Source organism: Mesoplodon densirostris, chromosome 11 (assembly GCF_025265405.1).
Source record: "Mesoplodon densirostris isolate mMesDen1 chromosome 11, mMesDen1 primary haplotype, whole genome shotgun sequence".
Taxonomy (NCBI): Eukaryota; Metazoa; Chordata; class Mammalia; order Artiodactyla; family Ziphiidae; genus Mesoplodon; species Mesoplodon densirostris.
The window spans coordinates 49,215,749-49,229,804 of NC_082671.1; the positions used below are offsets into that span (position 1 = coordinate 49,215,749).

The following is a 14,056-nucleotide window of genomic DNA, read 5'->3' on the forward strand; positions in this document are numbered from 1 at the left end:
CTTTGAAGCAGTCTGGTTATAAACAGCTAGAAATCTTTGCTTAAAAGCCACCTTCTCAGGGCTTCCCTGGTGGCGCAGTGGTTGAGAGTCCGCCTGCTGATGCAGGGGACATGGGTTCGTGCCCCAGTCCAGGAAGATCCCACATGCCGCAGAGCGGCTAGGCCCATGAGCCATGGCCGCTGAGCCTGCGCGTCCGGAGCCTGTGCTCCGTGGCGGGAGAGGCTGCAACAGTGAGAGGCCCGCGTACCGCAAAAAAAAAAACAAAAAACCACCATCTCAATGACCACCCTATTCTGAAACCAACCAAGTACTCCTGATTCCCTTCTTCCCTTGCTTACTCTGCTCTACTTTTTTCCATAGCACTTATCACCTAACACACTTCTAAGCTGCTTATTTATTATGTTTATTGTTTTCTCTCCCCCAGTCAGAATACAGGTTCCACGAAGGATCTTTGTCATTCAAAATGACAAAGCCTTAGTACTTGGCAAAGAGTAGGGTCAAGGCCTTTACATTCAAATTATACTAAAATAGAGTAGTAATTACTTTTTTAAGGTTACAATTGTCAACAAGTGGTGGTTATTTGTCTTGGGGAAAAAAGAATAGAGAGGATACCAGTAGCAGTTAAACTCACTTCAGCATAAAAGAAAGAACAGGGCTTCCCTGGTGGCGCAGTGGTTAAGAATCCACCTGCTAATGCAGAGATCAAGGTTCGAGCCCTGATCCGGGAAGATCCCACATGCCGCGGAGCAACTAAGCCCATGTGCCACAACTACTGAGCCTGCACTCTGGAACCCACAAACCACAACTACTGAGTCCGCGTGCCACAACTACTGAAGCCTGGGTGCCTAGAGCCCGTGCTCCGCAATAAGAGAAGCCACCGCAATGAGAAGCCTGCACACTGCAACGAAGAGTAGTCCCCGCTCGCCGCAACTAGAGAAAGCCTGTGCACAGCAAGGAAGACCCCAAAATAAAATTATTTATTTATTTTTTAAAAAAGGAACATACTAATCAACCAGATATTCTTTAAGAACTTGAAAATAAGACAACTATGAACATAATATTTGCACAACTAAAAGGCTGTAGCCTAAATCAACTCAGACTTTCAGCCAGTCTCTCCTTACAAAACAGTATGACACACCCTTAAAGAAACTACCTTGTCAGAAGTCAAATTAATAGATATATAACATCGAGGATTATGACTAATACCTAATATGTTCATGACTAATACCTAATATGTCTTAGTGGCAATTTTACTGAGCTACAAATGGCAACCGCCCAGCTGGTTTGAACTGTATCGTAGTTCTGAGTAGGATGTGATAGATCATGATAAGCCAGAGCTCATGCTGCAACAACTAAAAAAGCTTGGACAGATTACAGAAATATCATGTTTTTGGAGATAAAAACTGTAGAAGCTACAAGGACAAAATGAAATTCCAGAAAGATAATCTTTCTTTTCCAAGGATATCTGCAGATCCTGGACCACAAAGAAACTAGTAGAGCTTTATTTTAGGCAGTTGCACAAGACTGGTATTATGAATTGGAAACTAAAGGAGCCCCCAATACACAGCTGATTTTCCTCCATATGACATTTACTGCATTCTAAGGAAGAAGATGGAAGGCTGGGACCCTGAAAGATGGAAGGCTGAAAAAGCAGAGTAAAATCTTCGTGGTCTTGTGGAAGTCCCAGTAGAAGAAGGAACCTTGCATCAAACCTAAGACAGGTCTCCCTGACAAGACATTTGCCAGATTTTGAAGCTGTACAGGGTAAAAGGCTAAAGAGCTCATCTCAAACCTCTGAAGAACACAACTAAACTTCCCTTGGTGTTTCACGACTGAGGTAACAGAAAACTGCCAACTTCTAAATCAAAAGCCTAAGAAGGTCCTGCCTAAGGAACAGAGATAAATCAGAGGTCGATCGAGTCTAATTAAAGTGGCTGCTCAGCCCTGACTCAGCTCAATCCTTAACTGGATTGAAGAAATCAATCTGCTTCTGCTTACCAGAATAAAGCTCAAATCTTGTCTAGAGAGAAAAATTATGGCACTGCAGCTTTCTAGTTTCTTTTATATGTAGTGCCCAGCATATGTAGTGTCCAAATTATAATCAAAATTTATAAGACATGCAAAAAGCCAGGAAATTGTGATAATCAAGAGAAAAAAAACCTCAGAAATATAAGCAGACATACAAATGATCCAGTTAGTAGGCAAAGATTTTAAAATAACTATGACAAGTATGGGAGACACAATGAATTGCATCATAGGCACAACTGACTAGAAGGGTCTTGTTTTCATAAAACTAGGGCCTGTACTAAACTATAAAGGCAAAGAAGAAAAAGGTGGAGAAGAAAAGGGAGATATTCAGGATGAAAAATCAATTAAAACTGAGTCAAGACTGGATTATATGTAAGGAAATAAAGTAGTCTATGATAAAATCCAGGTTTCTACCTTAAAAAACTGGTTTACTGGTCCTCCTCCGAAAAACAGAAGGCATTACATTTGCACGCATATCCAAACTTCTGTTTATTTTGGAAGGGGTAGTTCTATATACTGAAGGTTTATACATCTAAGCTATAAAAATACCTACATAATTCTTAACTCTTATCTGTAAATAAGATACCTTGAAATGTTTACCTGAAGGAACTCTTTATTTAATAGAAGAAACAGGTAATATAAATTCTATACCCATCCACATATCTTATTAAAAATAACTCTATGCTCAAAGATTACAAGAGCAGGGCTTCCCTGGTGGCGCAGTGGTTGAGAGTCCGCCTGCCAATGCAGCGAATACGGGTTCGTGCCCCGGTCCGGGAAGATCCCACATGCCGCGGAGCGGCTGGGCCCGTGAGCCATGGCCGCTGAGCCTGCGCGTCCGGAGCCTGTGCTCCGCAACACGAGAGGCCACAACAGTGAGAGGCCCGCGTACCAAAAAAAAAAAAAAAAAAAAGATTACAAGAGCAAACTACTAAAAACATAAAGAGAACCCTAAAAATGAATATGATTATAGGAAAAATATCCAAGAGAAATTTCATTATCTTTATACTGGGACTAGACCCTTTACATAACCAACTGGAGACCACATCTTTAAATCTAGTTAAGAAATATACTGAAGAATGATACCAAAATACATCACCAAGGGAAATTAAAATCACTTTTCCATTCAATTCATAGGTATTTCACATCTACTAATCAAACAATTCAAAAAGGAAAAAGGTCAATTAAAAAATGATAGTGTACCGTGAGAAACAGAATTCTAATTGTTTCTTCAAACACTCTTTTAGTTCTTCTGTAGAAATTGCTGAGTTGCTTTCTCCTGATGGTAGAAAACAAGAGGGGAAAAGTTAATACCTAATTACCATAGATAGTAAACTTTACATACTGTTTTCAGAGTAAGCCACAAAGTATGCAAATTAAAATCAAATTAAAATCACCAGAAACTGTATTTTTATTCTTTTTAGAATTCAGATACACAAGGTCTACCTTTTAACCTATCCATTCTTCTTTCTTTAGACAGATTTCATATCAGTTTTTGTTTTTTTGTTTTTTGTTTTTTTGCGGTACGCGGGCCTCTCACTGTTGTAGCCTCTCCCATTGCGGAGCACAGGCTCCGGACGCACAGGCTCAGCGGCCATGGCTCACGGGCCCAACCGCTCCGCAGCGTGTGGGATCTTCCCGGACTGGGGCACGAACCCATGTCCCCTGCATCGGCAGGCGGATCTCAACCACTGCGCCACCAGGGAAACCCTCATATCAGTTTTTAAATTACATATTTTATCAAGTAATTAACAAATCATCGGTAATACTAAAAGCATTTGGATACCATATTGTAAAACATTACCCTAAATACTTTTTAAAAATGTGATAGGGGCCTCCCTGGTGGCGCAAGTGGTTGAGAGTCCGCCTGCCGATGCAGGGGATACGGGTTCGTGCCCCGGTCTGGGAGGATCCCATATGCCGCGGAGCGGCTGGGCCCGTGAGCCATGGCCGCTGAGCCTGCGCGTCCGGAGCCTGCGCGTCCGGAGCCTGTGCTCCGCAACGGGGGAGGCCACAACAGTGAGAGGCCCGCAAAAAAAAAAAAAATGTGATAACTACTTATTCCTTTAATGAAAACTCAAAGAACAAAAGTAATAGTGGGGCTTCCCTGGTGGCACAGTGGTCGGGAGTCTGCCTGCCGATGCAGGGACACAGGTTCGTGCCTCGGTCCGGGAAGATCCCACATGCCGCGGAGCGGCTGGGCCCGTGAGCCATGGCCGCTGAGCCTGTGCGTCTGGAGCCTGTGCTCCGCAACGGGAGAGGCCACAACAGTGAGAGGCCCGTGTACCGCAAAAAAAAAAAAAAAAAAAAGTAATAGTAATCTAGGGGCTTCCCTGGTGGCGCAGTGGTTAAGAATCCGCCTGCCAATGCAGGGAACACAGGTTTGAGCCCTGGTCTGGGAAGATCCCACATGCCGTGGGGCAACTAAGCCTGTGTACCACAACTGAGCCTGTGCTTTAGAGCCCATGAGCCACAACTACTGAGCCCACAAGCCACAACTACTGAGCCTGCCTGCCAATGCAGGGAACACGGGTTTTAGCCCTGGTCCGGGAAGATCCCACATGCCGTGGGGCAACTAAGCCTGTGCACCACAACTGAGCCTGTGCTTTAGAGCCCGTGAGCCACAACTACTGAGCCCACAAGCCACAACTACTGAGCCCATGAGACACAACTACTGAAGCCTGTGCGCCTAGAACCTGTGCTCCGCAACAAGAGAAGCCACTGCAGTGAGAAGCCCACGTGCCGCAACTAGAGAAAGTTCACACACAGCAACGAAGACCCAACGCAGCCAAAAAAACAAATAAAAATAAATAAATTTATATACATAAGCCAAAGTAACAGTAATCTAAATTTGAAGACAGGAACTACACAAAGTGGGATATATATATGGCTCCACATCTGTACTATCGGTAGTAAATCTGATGTTAGTCACACTCCTTAAACTTCTATCTCTTAACAGACTTGTTGCCAAGGGGGAGGTGGGGTAGGGGAGGGATGGATTGGGAGTTTGGGGTTAGTAGATGCAAACTATTATACAAAGAATGGACAAATAAGGTCCTACTGCATAGCACAGGGAACTATATTCAATATTCTGTGATAAAACATAATGGAAAAGAATATAAAAAAGAACGTGTGTGTGTGTGTTTGTGTGTGTGTGTTTATTACTGAATCCCTTTGCTGTACAGCAGAAATTAACACATTGTAAATCAACTATATTTCAATTAAAAAAAACCCACTTCTATCTCTTAATACTCTTTTCATTGCTTAATTTTAGAGCACTATATTTTCCTGTAAAGATAAATTTTGTGCATGATTTTACCACTACTTTGTCTTACTACTCAAGATTCAAAATGATATTAGATATTAAATTAATTTCATTAAAAATGAAGTAAGAAGCATCCTATTCCTATGTAGTATATGCAACCCTTCTAATACAAAATTCATCCACCCAAATGCTGGCTAAATGAATAATAACTTCATTTAAGCTTTCAGTGTTATTACAGCAAACTTTTTAAAATACCAACTGGTTGCCAATTCACTAAAACCAACTATAAGTTCAAAGTAGCCAGTGGATAGGTATATTATAACAAGGAGGGAGCAAAACCTAACCACCTTAAATTATTATATGGAAATACCACCCCATTCTACTTCAGAAATCAACTTACAGGCTGACTGACCTTAGAAATCGAATCCAGATATATATAATAAATAAACTGAGAACAAAGGTTTATATACCTTGACTAATGCCAGGGAACTAAGCAGTGACAGAAATGCCTACTCCCTATTACACTTATTTTCCAAAGAGACCCTTTAGAACTTAGAAAAATAAAGTTAGGTAATCAGGTTCTATAGTCTAACTTTAGTTTCTTTTAAATTTCATCCATTTTAAGTCCAAGCAATTAGTAATCCATGCTAATTAAATGAATGTGAAAAAAAACATCTCTCACAAGTTGAACTGTAGTAGAACTATAACACAACCTTTTTCTCAAAATTAATCCCTGCAATCTCACATTTATAAATGCATTTCACACTGACAAAAGTGATGGGAAAATTGACAGAACTTGCGTTGATCCCAACTAATAGATCAAGAAACTTGAACTCTGAAAGATTGTAATTTAGGTCTCTTTTTTAACTATATTGACTATTTTTTCCTTTCATCTTTAATTTCACACTTTCCTTTAATAAGACCTTTAAAATAAACATTCTTTTTAAATTACAATGTTCATGTTTGGCCATTTGAAAACAGTATTTATAAAAGTCACCTAATATTTCATTAACATAAACTTCTTTTCAAATAATAAAATAGACCAATTAATGCCATGTTTACTAGAATAATGATAAACAGACTGGAGGGGGAAAAAGACTAGCATACTGCATTCTCATTTTACCAATAAAACCATAAAGTTTACCAGAAACATCATATATTTGGTAACTCAGATCTTCTGGTCCCAAAATCATTCCATCAGTTGATTCCTCAATGCCTGTAGTAGTTCTTGTGGTTTCACAAGATGAATACATTATTTCATACTCCTTACACATATCATCTGCAGGTTCTCTATTACCTGTATTAAAGAAAACATACTAGAAGTGAATAGTAATTCTCTAAAATCCTATCTTTAGGCACTCTGGGCACAACAAGATATTAAAGAATTCTAGCAATTGGGAAAATATCCACGAGATTTTAAGTAAGAGTCCAAAGGAGGTAAGTTTGACCATTATGGATAAGCTAAAATGATTAACAATAGCTTAAACTTACATAGTACTATCTATGTATAAGACAGCTTCATGTATTTTATTCACTTAATTCTCAGAAAAACCAATGCCAAAATTAATTGCTATTGTTAATGTTTTACAGATGAAGGCAGCAAGCATGGAGAGGTTAAGTCATTTGCCTAAGATCAAACAGTGAGTAAGTAGCATTGGCAATGATGGTAGATCAAAACTAATTTAAAAATATCATATTGTACATGGGTTAAATGCTGAACCCAAAGATACAGCTACTGTCTGAAATTAGTGACAATCCATTCGTACTGGAAATAAATGAGAATGGTATACAAACTACATGTTAAACATTTACAAATATATTTTACCAAATAATCAAAGAATGTATTATAAGTTCTATAAACTGGTTTGGACGTATGTTTAACCAAAATGTGATTCAATCTGATGAAATATTTACGACTTACCCTCAGGATGAGACCCTGATGTGGCTGCTGTTTCATGCCAAGAGCTTTCAGTTCCATGAGTTACTGGAGTGGCATCAGTATTTCCTGGAGGTATTTCTTGCCATACTTTGGCATTAGGATTTAAGCCAGTTCCTTTAGATGTTACCTGCTAAATATTAAAAGGATCCATTTGTTAATTTTAAGTCAGTGCCGGGCTTCCCTGGTGGCACAGTGGTTGAGAGTCCGCCTGCCGATGCAGGGGACACGAGTTTGTGCCCCGGTCCAGGAAGATCCCACATGCCACAGAGCGGCTAGGCCTGTAAGCCATGGCCGCTGAGCCTGCGTGTCCGGAGCCTGTGCTCTGCAGCAGGAGAGGCCACAACAGTGAGAGGCCCACGTACCGCCAAAAAAACCCCACAAAAGTCAGTGCATTAAAATTATAAATTTAGACAAAACTTTTCCATTACTTAAATGTGAAGAAAATCCCCAATAATATTATGTAATTAATAATAAATATTAAATAAACAATATTTTAAAGTTTTTGGCTCAACTTGAAAATATAAACCTTTTTAAGCAGATGAACTTGAAATGTTTGTATGTAAAATTTAGCTACCTATACAATAAAAACATATTTTTATAAAATACTATTAATATAGAAATACTGCTTTACCCCAACCTACTTGCAAGTATTGTAAAACTATTCACATACCTTTGATGTTAGTGTGTGTTTGAGTACCTAGAACAAATTTTTGAGTTATCTACAGCAATTTTCCACAGTACATAATTTTTATTGCCATCTAAGCTGTGATAGAGAGTCTGAATGATTCTATAAGTGGAAATTTTTTCCCAAGTCAAAAACCACATTCTGCCTTATGTTACAATGCATTATTTCATTTGTCCTGAAAGTGTATTTTCTTTTTTTAAATTAATTAATTAATTTATTTATTTTTGGCTGCGTTGGGTCTTTGTTGCTGCCTTCAGGCTTTCTCTAGTTGTGGCGCGCGGGCTTCTCATTGAGGTGGCTTCTCATTGAGGTGTCTTCTCTTGTGGAGCACAGGCTCTAGGCACGCGGGCTCAGTAGTTGTGGCACGCGGGCTCAGTAGTTGTGGCTCGTGGCTCTAGAGCACAGGCTCAGTAGTTGTGGCACACAGGCTTAGTCGCTCCGCAGTATGTGGGATCTTACCAGATCAGGGCTCGAACCCATGTTCCCTGCATTGGCAGGCGGATTCCTAAACACTGCGCCACCAGGGAAGTCCAGAGGATTTGTCTTCTTTCTGCTGGATGACGGCACAGTAAGACTACCAATCTGGTATCACTTAAAATTTTCAACGAGGGTTTCTGGAGAACAGGTAGGGAATTTTAGCCCTACTTTGCATCAAAGAGGATTTGTGGTTAGAATAAGACCCCTCCTTCCACCAACCCAGAGCCAAGGTTAAAGCTGACAAGTTTTCCTTTTCTCTGAGAAAGCTGTTTTTTCCCCTAGTTTATCATTTGTCCTGTCTCTAAGCACTGCGATTAAAATCTAAGCTCTGGGCCACTAAGGACCAACAGATGCATTAGGGGCAGACCCTAGGTTTTAACACCTGCTTCTCTCTCTGGATTAGTATTTCCTGATTTTTTTGGTCTTAAGATTTCACTTGCTTTCTTACCAGCTTAAAGCTCTGCTTAAAACAGAATTTTTAAAAATTAACCAACTTCCCAGTTGTTTTCCAAAATCTCAAATTCATATTTCTTTAAAAGTACCAATACTGTCTTAAGAAAGCTAAATTGGGGACTTCCCTGGTGGCGCAGTGGTTGGGAATCCGCCTGCCAATGCAGGGGACACAGGTTCAAGCCCTGGTCTAGGAGGATCCCACATGCCGCAGAGCAACTAAGCCTGTGCACCACAGCTGCTAAGCCTGTGCTCTAGAGCCTGCGAGCCACAACTGCTGAGGCCCACGAACCACAACTGCTGACACACGGGCGCCTGGGGCCATGCTCCGCAGCGGGAGAGGTCACCTCAGTGAGAGGGCTGCGCACCGCAACGAAGAGTGGCTCCTGCTCACTGCAACTAGAGAAAGCCCGCGTGCAGCAACGAAGGCCCAATGCAGCCCAAAATAAATAAATAATAAATTAATGTTTTTTAAAAAGCAAAATTGAAGAGATATTCCAACAATTGAGAGGCAACTATGGTATAACAGACAAAGATCAAGTTTACTCTTCCACCCAGTAACTGTGCAATCACTGACCCCAGTTTCCTTATTTTAAAAAATATAATGGGACTTCCCTGGTGGCGCAGTGGTTAAGAATCCGCCTGCCAATGCAGAGGACATGGGTTCAAGCTCTGGTCTGGGAAGATCCCACATGCCGCGGAGTAACTAAGCCCGTGAGCCACAACTACTGAGCCTGAGCTCTGGAGCTCGCAAGCCACCACTACTGAAGCTGGCGCACCTAGAGCCTGTGCTCCGCAACGAGAGAAGCCCCAGCAATGAGAAGCCCGCACACCACAGTGAAGAGTAGCCCCTGTTCACCACAACTAGAGAAAGCCCGCGTGCAGCAACAAAGACCCAACACCGCCAAACAAAATAATAAATAAATAAATAAATAAATAAAACCTTCATTAGGAAAAAAAGTAAACAAGCAAGTTTTAAAAAAATATACGGTGTGTGTATATACATATATATATATAATGCCTATTCTACCAAAACTCCTTATAGTTTCTGCACACTATGGACACCTAACTTCATGTGTGTTGGTCACTACTTCCTCTTTCCCTCTTGTTATTTGTACATACTTCTATTTTGTTATCACTATAATAGTTTATTTAAGTAAGTGTTCTTTGCAACAAGGCAGTGGGCTCAATGAAGACAAGGTAGAAACTGGGTCTTCCTCTTCTATTTCAGCTATTAATATAAACCAGGCCAAGAGTAGACCTTCAACTGTCTATTTGAATGGAACAGTAGAGGCATAGGTGCAAAAGAAAACAAACAAAAGAACCCAACTAATGTTTAGCTACTGTATTTACCCTTCTGATGTGCTAGAAAATCAGAGTTGATACAATCTTCCTTGTTTTCATGTGCCTGTTTAAAATGGAAGTCTTACATTGGAGTGGTTCTTGGCTTTTTGATTTCAGGGCTGCTAAAAGCTTTTACAATAAACATCAAAACCAATAACAAAATGTCAAACGTAGCAAGGGAGCAAAAGCATCTTTGAAGTAGCACCAAAGATGAATAACCAAAGCAACATCTTTGCTTAGAGATGTTAATTCACAACTACTTCATATCATTAATTAGCTCAGGGAATAAACAACCAATTTTCTTATAGCACCACCAGGTAGTCCCACCAGGACAGGTACCCAGGTATTATTTAAAAACCTCTAGGTATGTAATTCCTTGGCGGTCCAGTGATTGGGTCTCCACGCTTCCACTGCAGGGGGTAGGGGTTCAATCCCTGGTCGGGAAACTGGGATCCTGAAAGCCTCATGATGTGGCAAAACAAACAATCAAAAACACCTCTATGTACCAGTTTTTTCTTTCTTTTTTTTTTTTTTAATATTTATTTATTTATTTGGCTGCACCGGGTCTTAGTTGTGGCACCCGGGATCTTCTTCGCAGCATGCAGGAACTTTAGTTGCGGCATGCAAACTCTTAGTTGCAGCATGCATGTGGCATCTAGTTCCCTGATCAGGGATCAAACCTGGGCCCTCTGCATTGGAGAGCGGAGCCTTAGCCACTGGACCACCAGGGAAGTCCCTAGGTAGCAATTTAGAATGCAAGTAAACTTTACATTTGCCCCTATGTAGACATGTGAACAGTGCATGCTTATCAGTTAGAATTCAGAATCCACTCTGGCTAAATTAAACAGAAAGGTAATTTATTAAAAGATAGTGTCGGGCTTCCCTGGTGGCGCAGTGGCTGAGAATCTGCCTGCTAATGCAGGGGACACGGGTTCGAGCCCTGGTCTGGGAGGATCCCACATGCCACGGAGCAACTAGGCCCGTGAGCCACAACTACTGAGCCTGCGCGTCTGGAGCCTGTGCTCCGCAACAAGAGAGGCCGTGATAGTGAGAGGCCCGCACACCGCGATGAAGTGTGGCCCCCGCTTGCCACAACTAGAGAAAGCCCTCGCACAGAAACGAAGACCCAACACAGCAAAAATAAATAAATAAATAAACTCCTACCCCCAACATCTTCTTTAAAAAAAAAAAAAAAGATAGTGTCACTGTCACTGGAAGGGCTGGAAAAAAAAAAACAGATGCAAAGGTAACATCACTCAAAATAATGTTCCAGAAGTGCCCTGATGAGGAAATCACTAACCCTGCCACCGCCAAGCAGTAAATGCCAAAATTCAAATCCATTACAACTTTTATTATTACCAGCACCAATGCCACTTCTCCATTAGGAATTCAACCTTGTATTAACTCCACTTTAAGCTGACCACCTCTACTGCCACTTCTGTCTATAAAATGGAAGTTATGAAAGAACCCTCATTTCCCTACATTGTATATTTTCAAATAGAAGACATCTGTAGGTGTGGTCTGACTAGTGGCTCTTAGGTAACATGCCTGCATCCACCCAGATACAAAGGAATCTGGGAATTTGAGTTTTGACTAGTACGTTCACTGGAGAGGCCTAACTCATAATATGGGCATTTCTGCAAATGTAGAAAGCTACTGAAGAATTGGGAGGTCCCAAATATGACAAAGAGATTAAGGCTAATATTTAACATACAAGATATATTATGCCACATATACTTAATTTATAAATAAATACCCAATATTGGGGAATTATGATTTAAAAAAACTTACCTTTTACTTACTGATGGGATGTACTATTTCACTGAGCATTTAATAATGACTCAAAATAATTAACTAGATGCCTTTCAGCAGCATACTACCCATAAATCTGATGTCTCCCTTGCTAATGGTGCCAAGAATAATCAAAGTGTGAGGTCTATGGCATATAGACGAGCAGTACTCCTGGGCATATTTATATTTTTCTCCAGACTAGTTAAGAGTATACACTCTAAAAGCCATTAATGTACAGAAGAAGACATATATAAGAATGTATATTGCAGCCCTGACCCCATTAGTGAAAGACTGAAAAAAACCTAAATATCCATCTATAGACAAATGGTTAAATAAAATGTAGTATATTTCATAACATAGAATACTTTAAAAGTTAAAAAAAAAGGCCTACATACACTAATGTGGAAAGTGCTCCAAGGTATATTATTCAATGAAAAAATTCAAGTTGCAAAACAATAAGCATTTTGGTTTTTATTCATATTAACAAACAAAATCATTGTACAGATAAACATATTGGTATGTAAAAACAGAAAACGTCTGGAAGGTTACTATTACCAATAGAACTGGGGACTTCCCTGGTGGTGCAGTGGTTAAGAATCCGCCTGCCAATGCAGGGGACACGGGTTTGAGCCCTGGTCCAGGAAGATCCCTCATGCCATGGAGCAACTAAGCCCACCAGCCACAACAACTGAGCCGGCGCTCTAGAGCCCGCGAGCCACAACTACTGAAGCCCACGCACCCTAGCGCCACAAGTAATGAGCCCACACCCCCCCACAACTACTGAAGCCCACACACTCTAGGGCCTGTGTGCCACAACTACTGAGCCCGCGTGCTGCAACTACTGAAGCCCGTGCATCTAGAGCCCGTGCTCCACAACAAGAAGCCACCGCCACGAGAGGCCCGCACACCACAATGAAGAGTAGCCATTTCTCCAACTGGAGCAAGCCCGCCCGCAGCGACAAAGACACAATGCAGGCAAAAAAAAAGAAGAAGAAAAAAAAAAGAACTGCAAACTAGTGAGAGATCTGCCAAACAGGGAAAAGGTACAAAAAGAAGCAGGAATAATTAACTGCAAAATGTCAATTTTAGGGAATTTCCTGGTGTCCAGTGGTTAGGAGTCCACACTTCCACTGCAGGAGGCACGGGTTCAATCCTGGTCATGTAACTAAGATCCCGCATGCTGTGCAGCATGGGCCCCCCCCTCCCCCGCTGCCAAAAAAAGTCAATTTTACCGGGACTTCCCTCGTGGTCCAGTGGTTAAGAATCCGCCTTCCAATGCAGGGGACACGGGTTTGATCCCTGGTCGGGGAACTAAGATCCCACGTGCTGCAGGCCACCTAAGCCCACGTACCACAACTAGAGACTCCACACACCACAACTACTGAGCCCGCACGCCACAACTGGAGAGAAGCCTGTGCGTTGCAACTAAGACCCAATGCAGCCAAAAATAAAAATAAATAAATATATTTTTTTTAAATGTCAATTTTACCTATTGAACTACTCAGTGCCATTTTGACAAGTATAAAAAGAAACAACTCACTGCTGTAATTCATATAACTTTGCTAAGAGTTGGCAATGTTTATCAAAAGCCTTAAAATTATATATTCTTTGGTCCATAAATTCTACTTGTCAGATTTGCTCAAAAGAAAGATATACAAAAATATAAATACAAAGATGTTCATCACAATTTTATAATAGTGAAAAATTAGAAACATTCAACTGCTATGTTCTGAACATCTGTGTAACTCCCAACTTCATATGTTGAAATCTTAATGCCCAATGTCATAGTACTGGGAGGTGAGGCCTTTGGGAGTTGCTTAAGTCATGAAAATGAATGAGATTAGTGCTCTTCTAAAAGAGATTCCACAGACCTCCCTAGTCCCTTCCACCACTGAGGACACAGTGAAAAGGCACTATCTATGAACCAGAAAACCCTCAATACCAAATCTGTTGGCACCATGATCCTGGACTTCCCAGAAATAAATTTCTGTTGTTCATAAGTTACCTAATCTGTGATATTGTTATAGCAGCCCGAATAGAGCAAGACACCAACAAGAGAGTGAGGATTTGTTCAGTA

General features: G+C 41.0%; 1 protein-coding gene across 2 annotated transcripts in view; it reads right to left on the minus strand.

Moving 5' to 3' along the window:
* The window catches only part of LARP4 (La ribonucleoprotein 4), a 66,160-nt gene that overhangs the window by 41,174 nt on the left and 10,930 nt on the right, over nt 1-14,056 (minus strand). For both annotated transcript variants that reach the window (XM_060112465.1, XM_060112464.1), the window contains exons 2-4: nt 7,215-7,362; nt 6,438-6,590; nt 3,232-3,307 (exon numbers count right to left, since the gene is read on the minus strand). In XM_060112465.1, the coding sequence (XP_059968448.1) occupies nt 3,232-3,307; nt 6,438-6,590; nt 7,215-7,362 (377 nt within the window). The remainder of the gene's footprint in view (nt 1-3,231; nt 3,308-6,437; nt 6,591-7,214; nt 7,363-14,056) is intronic.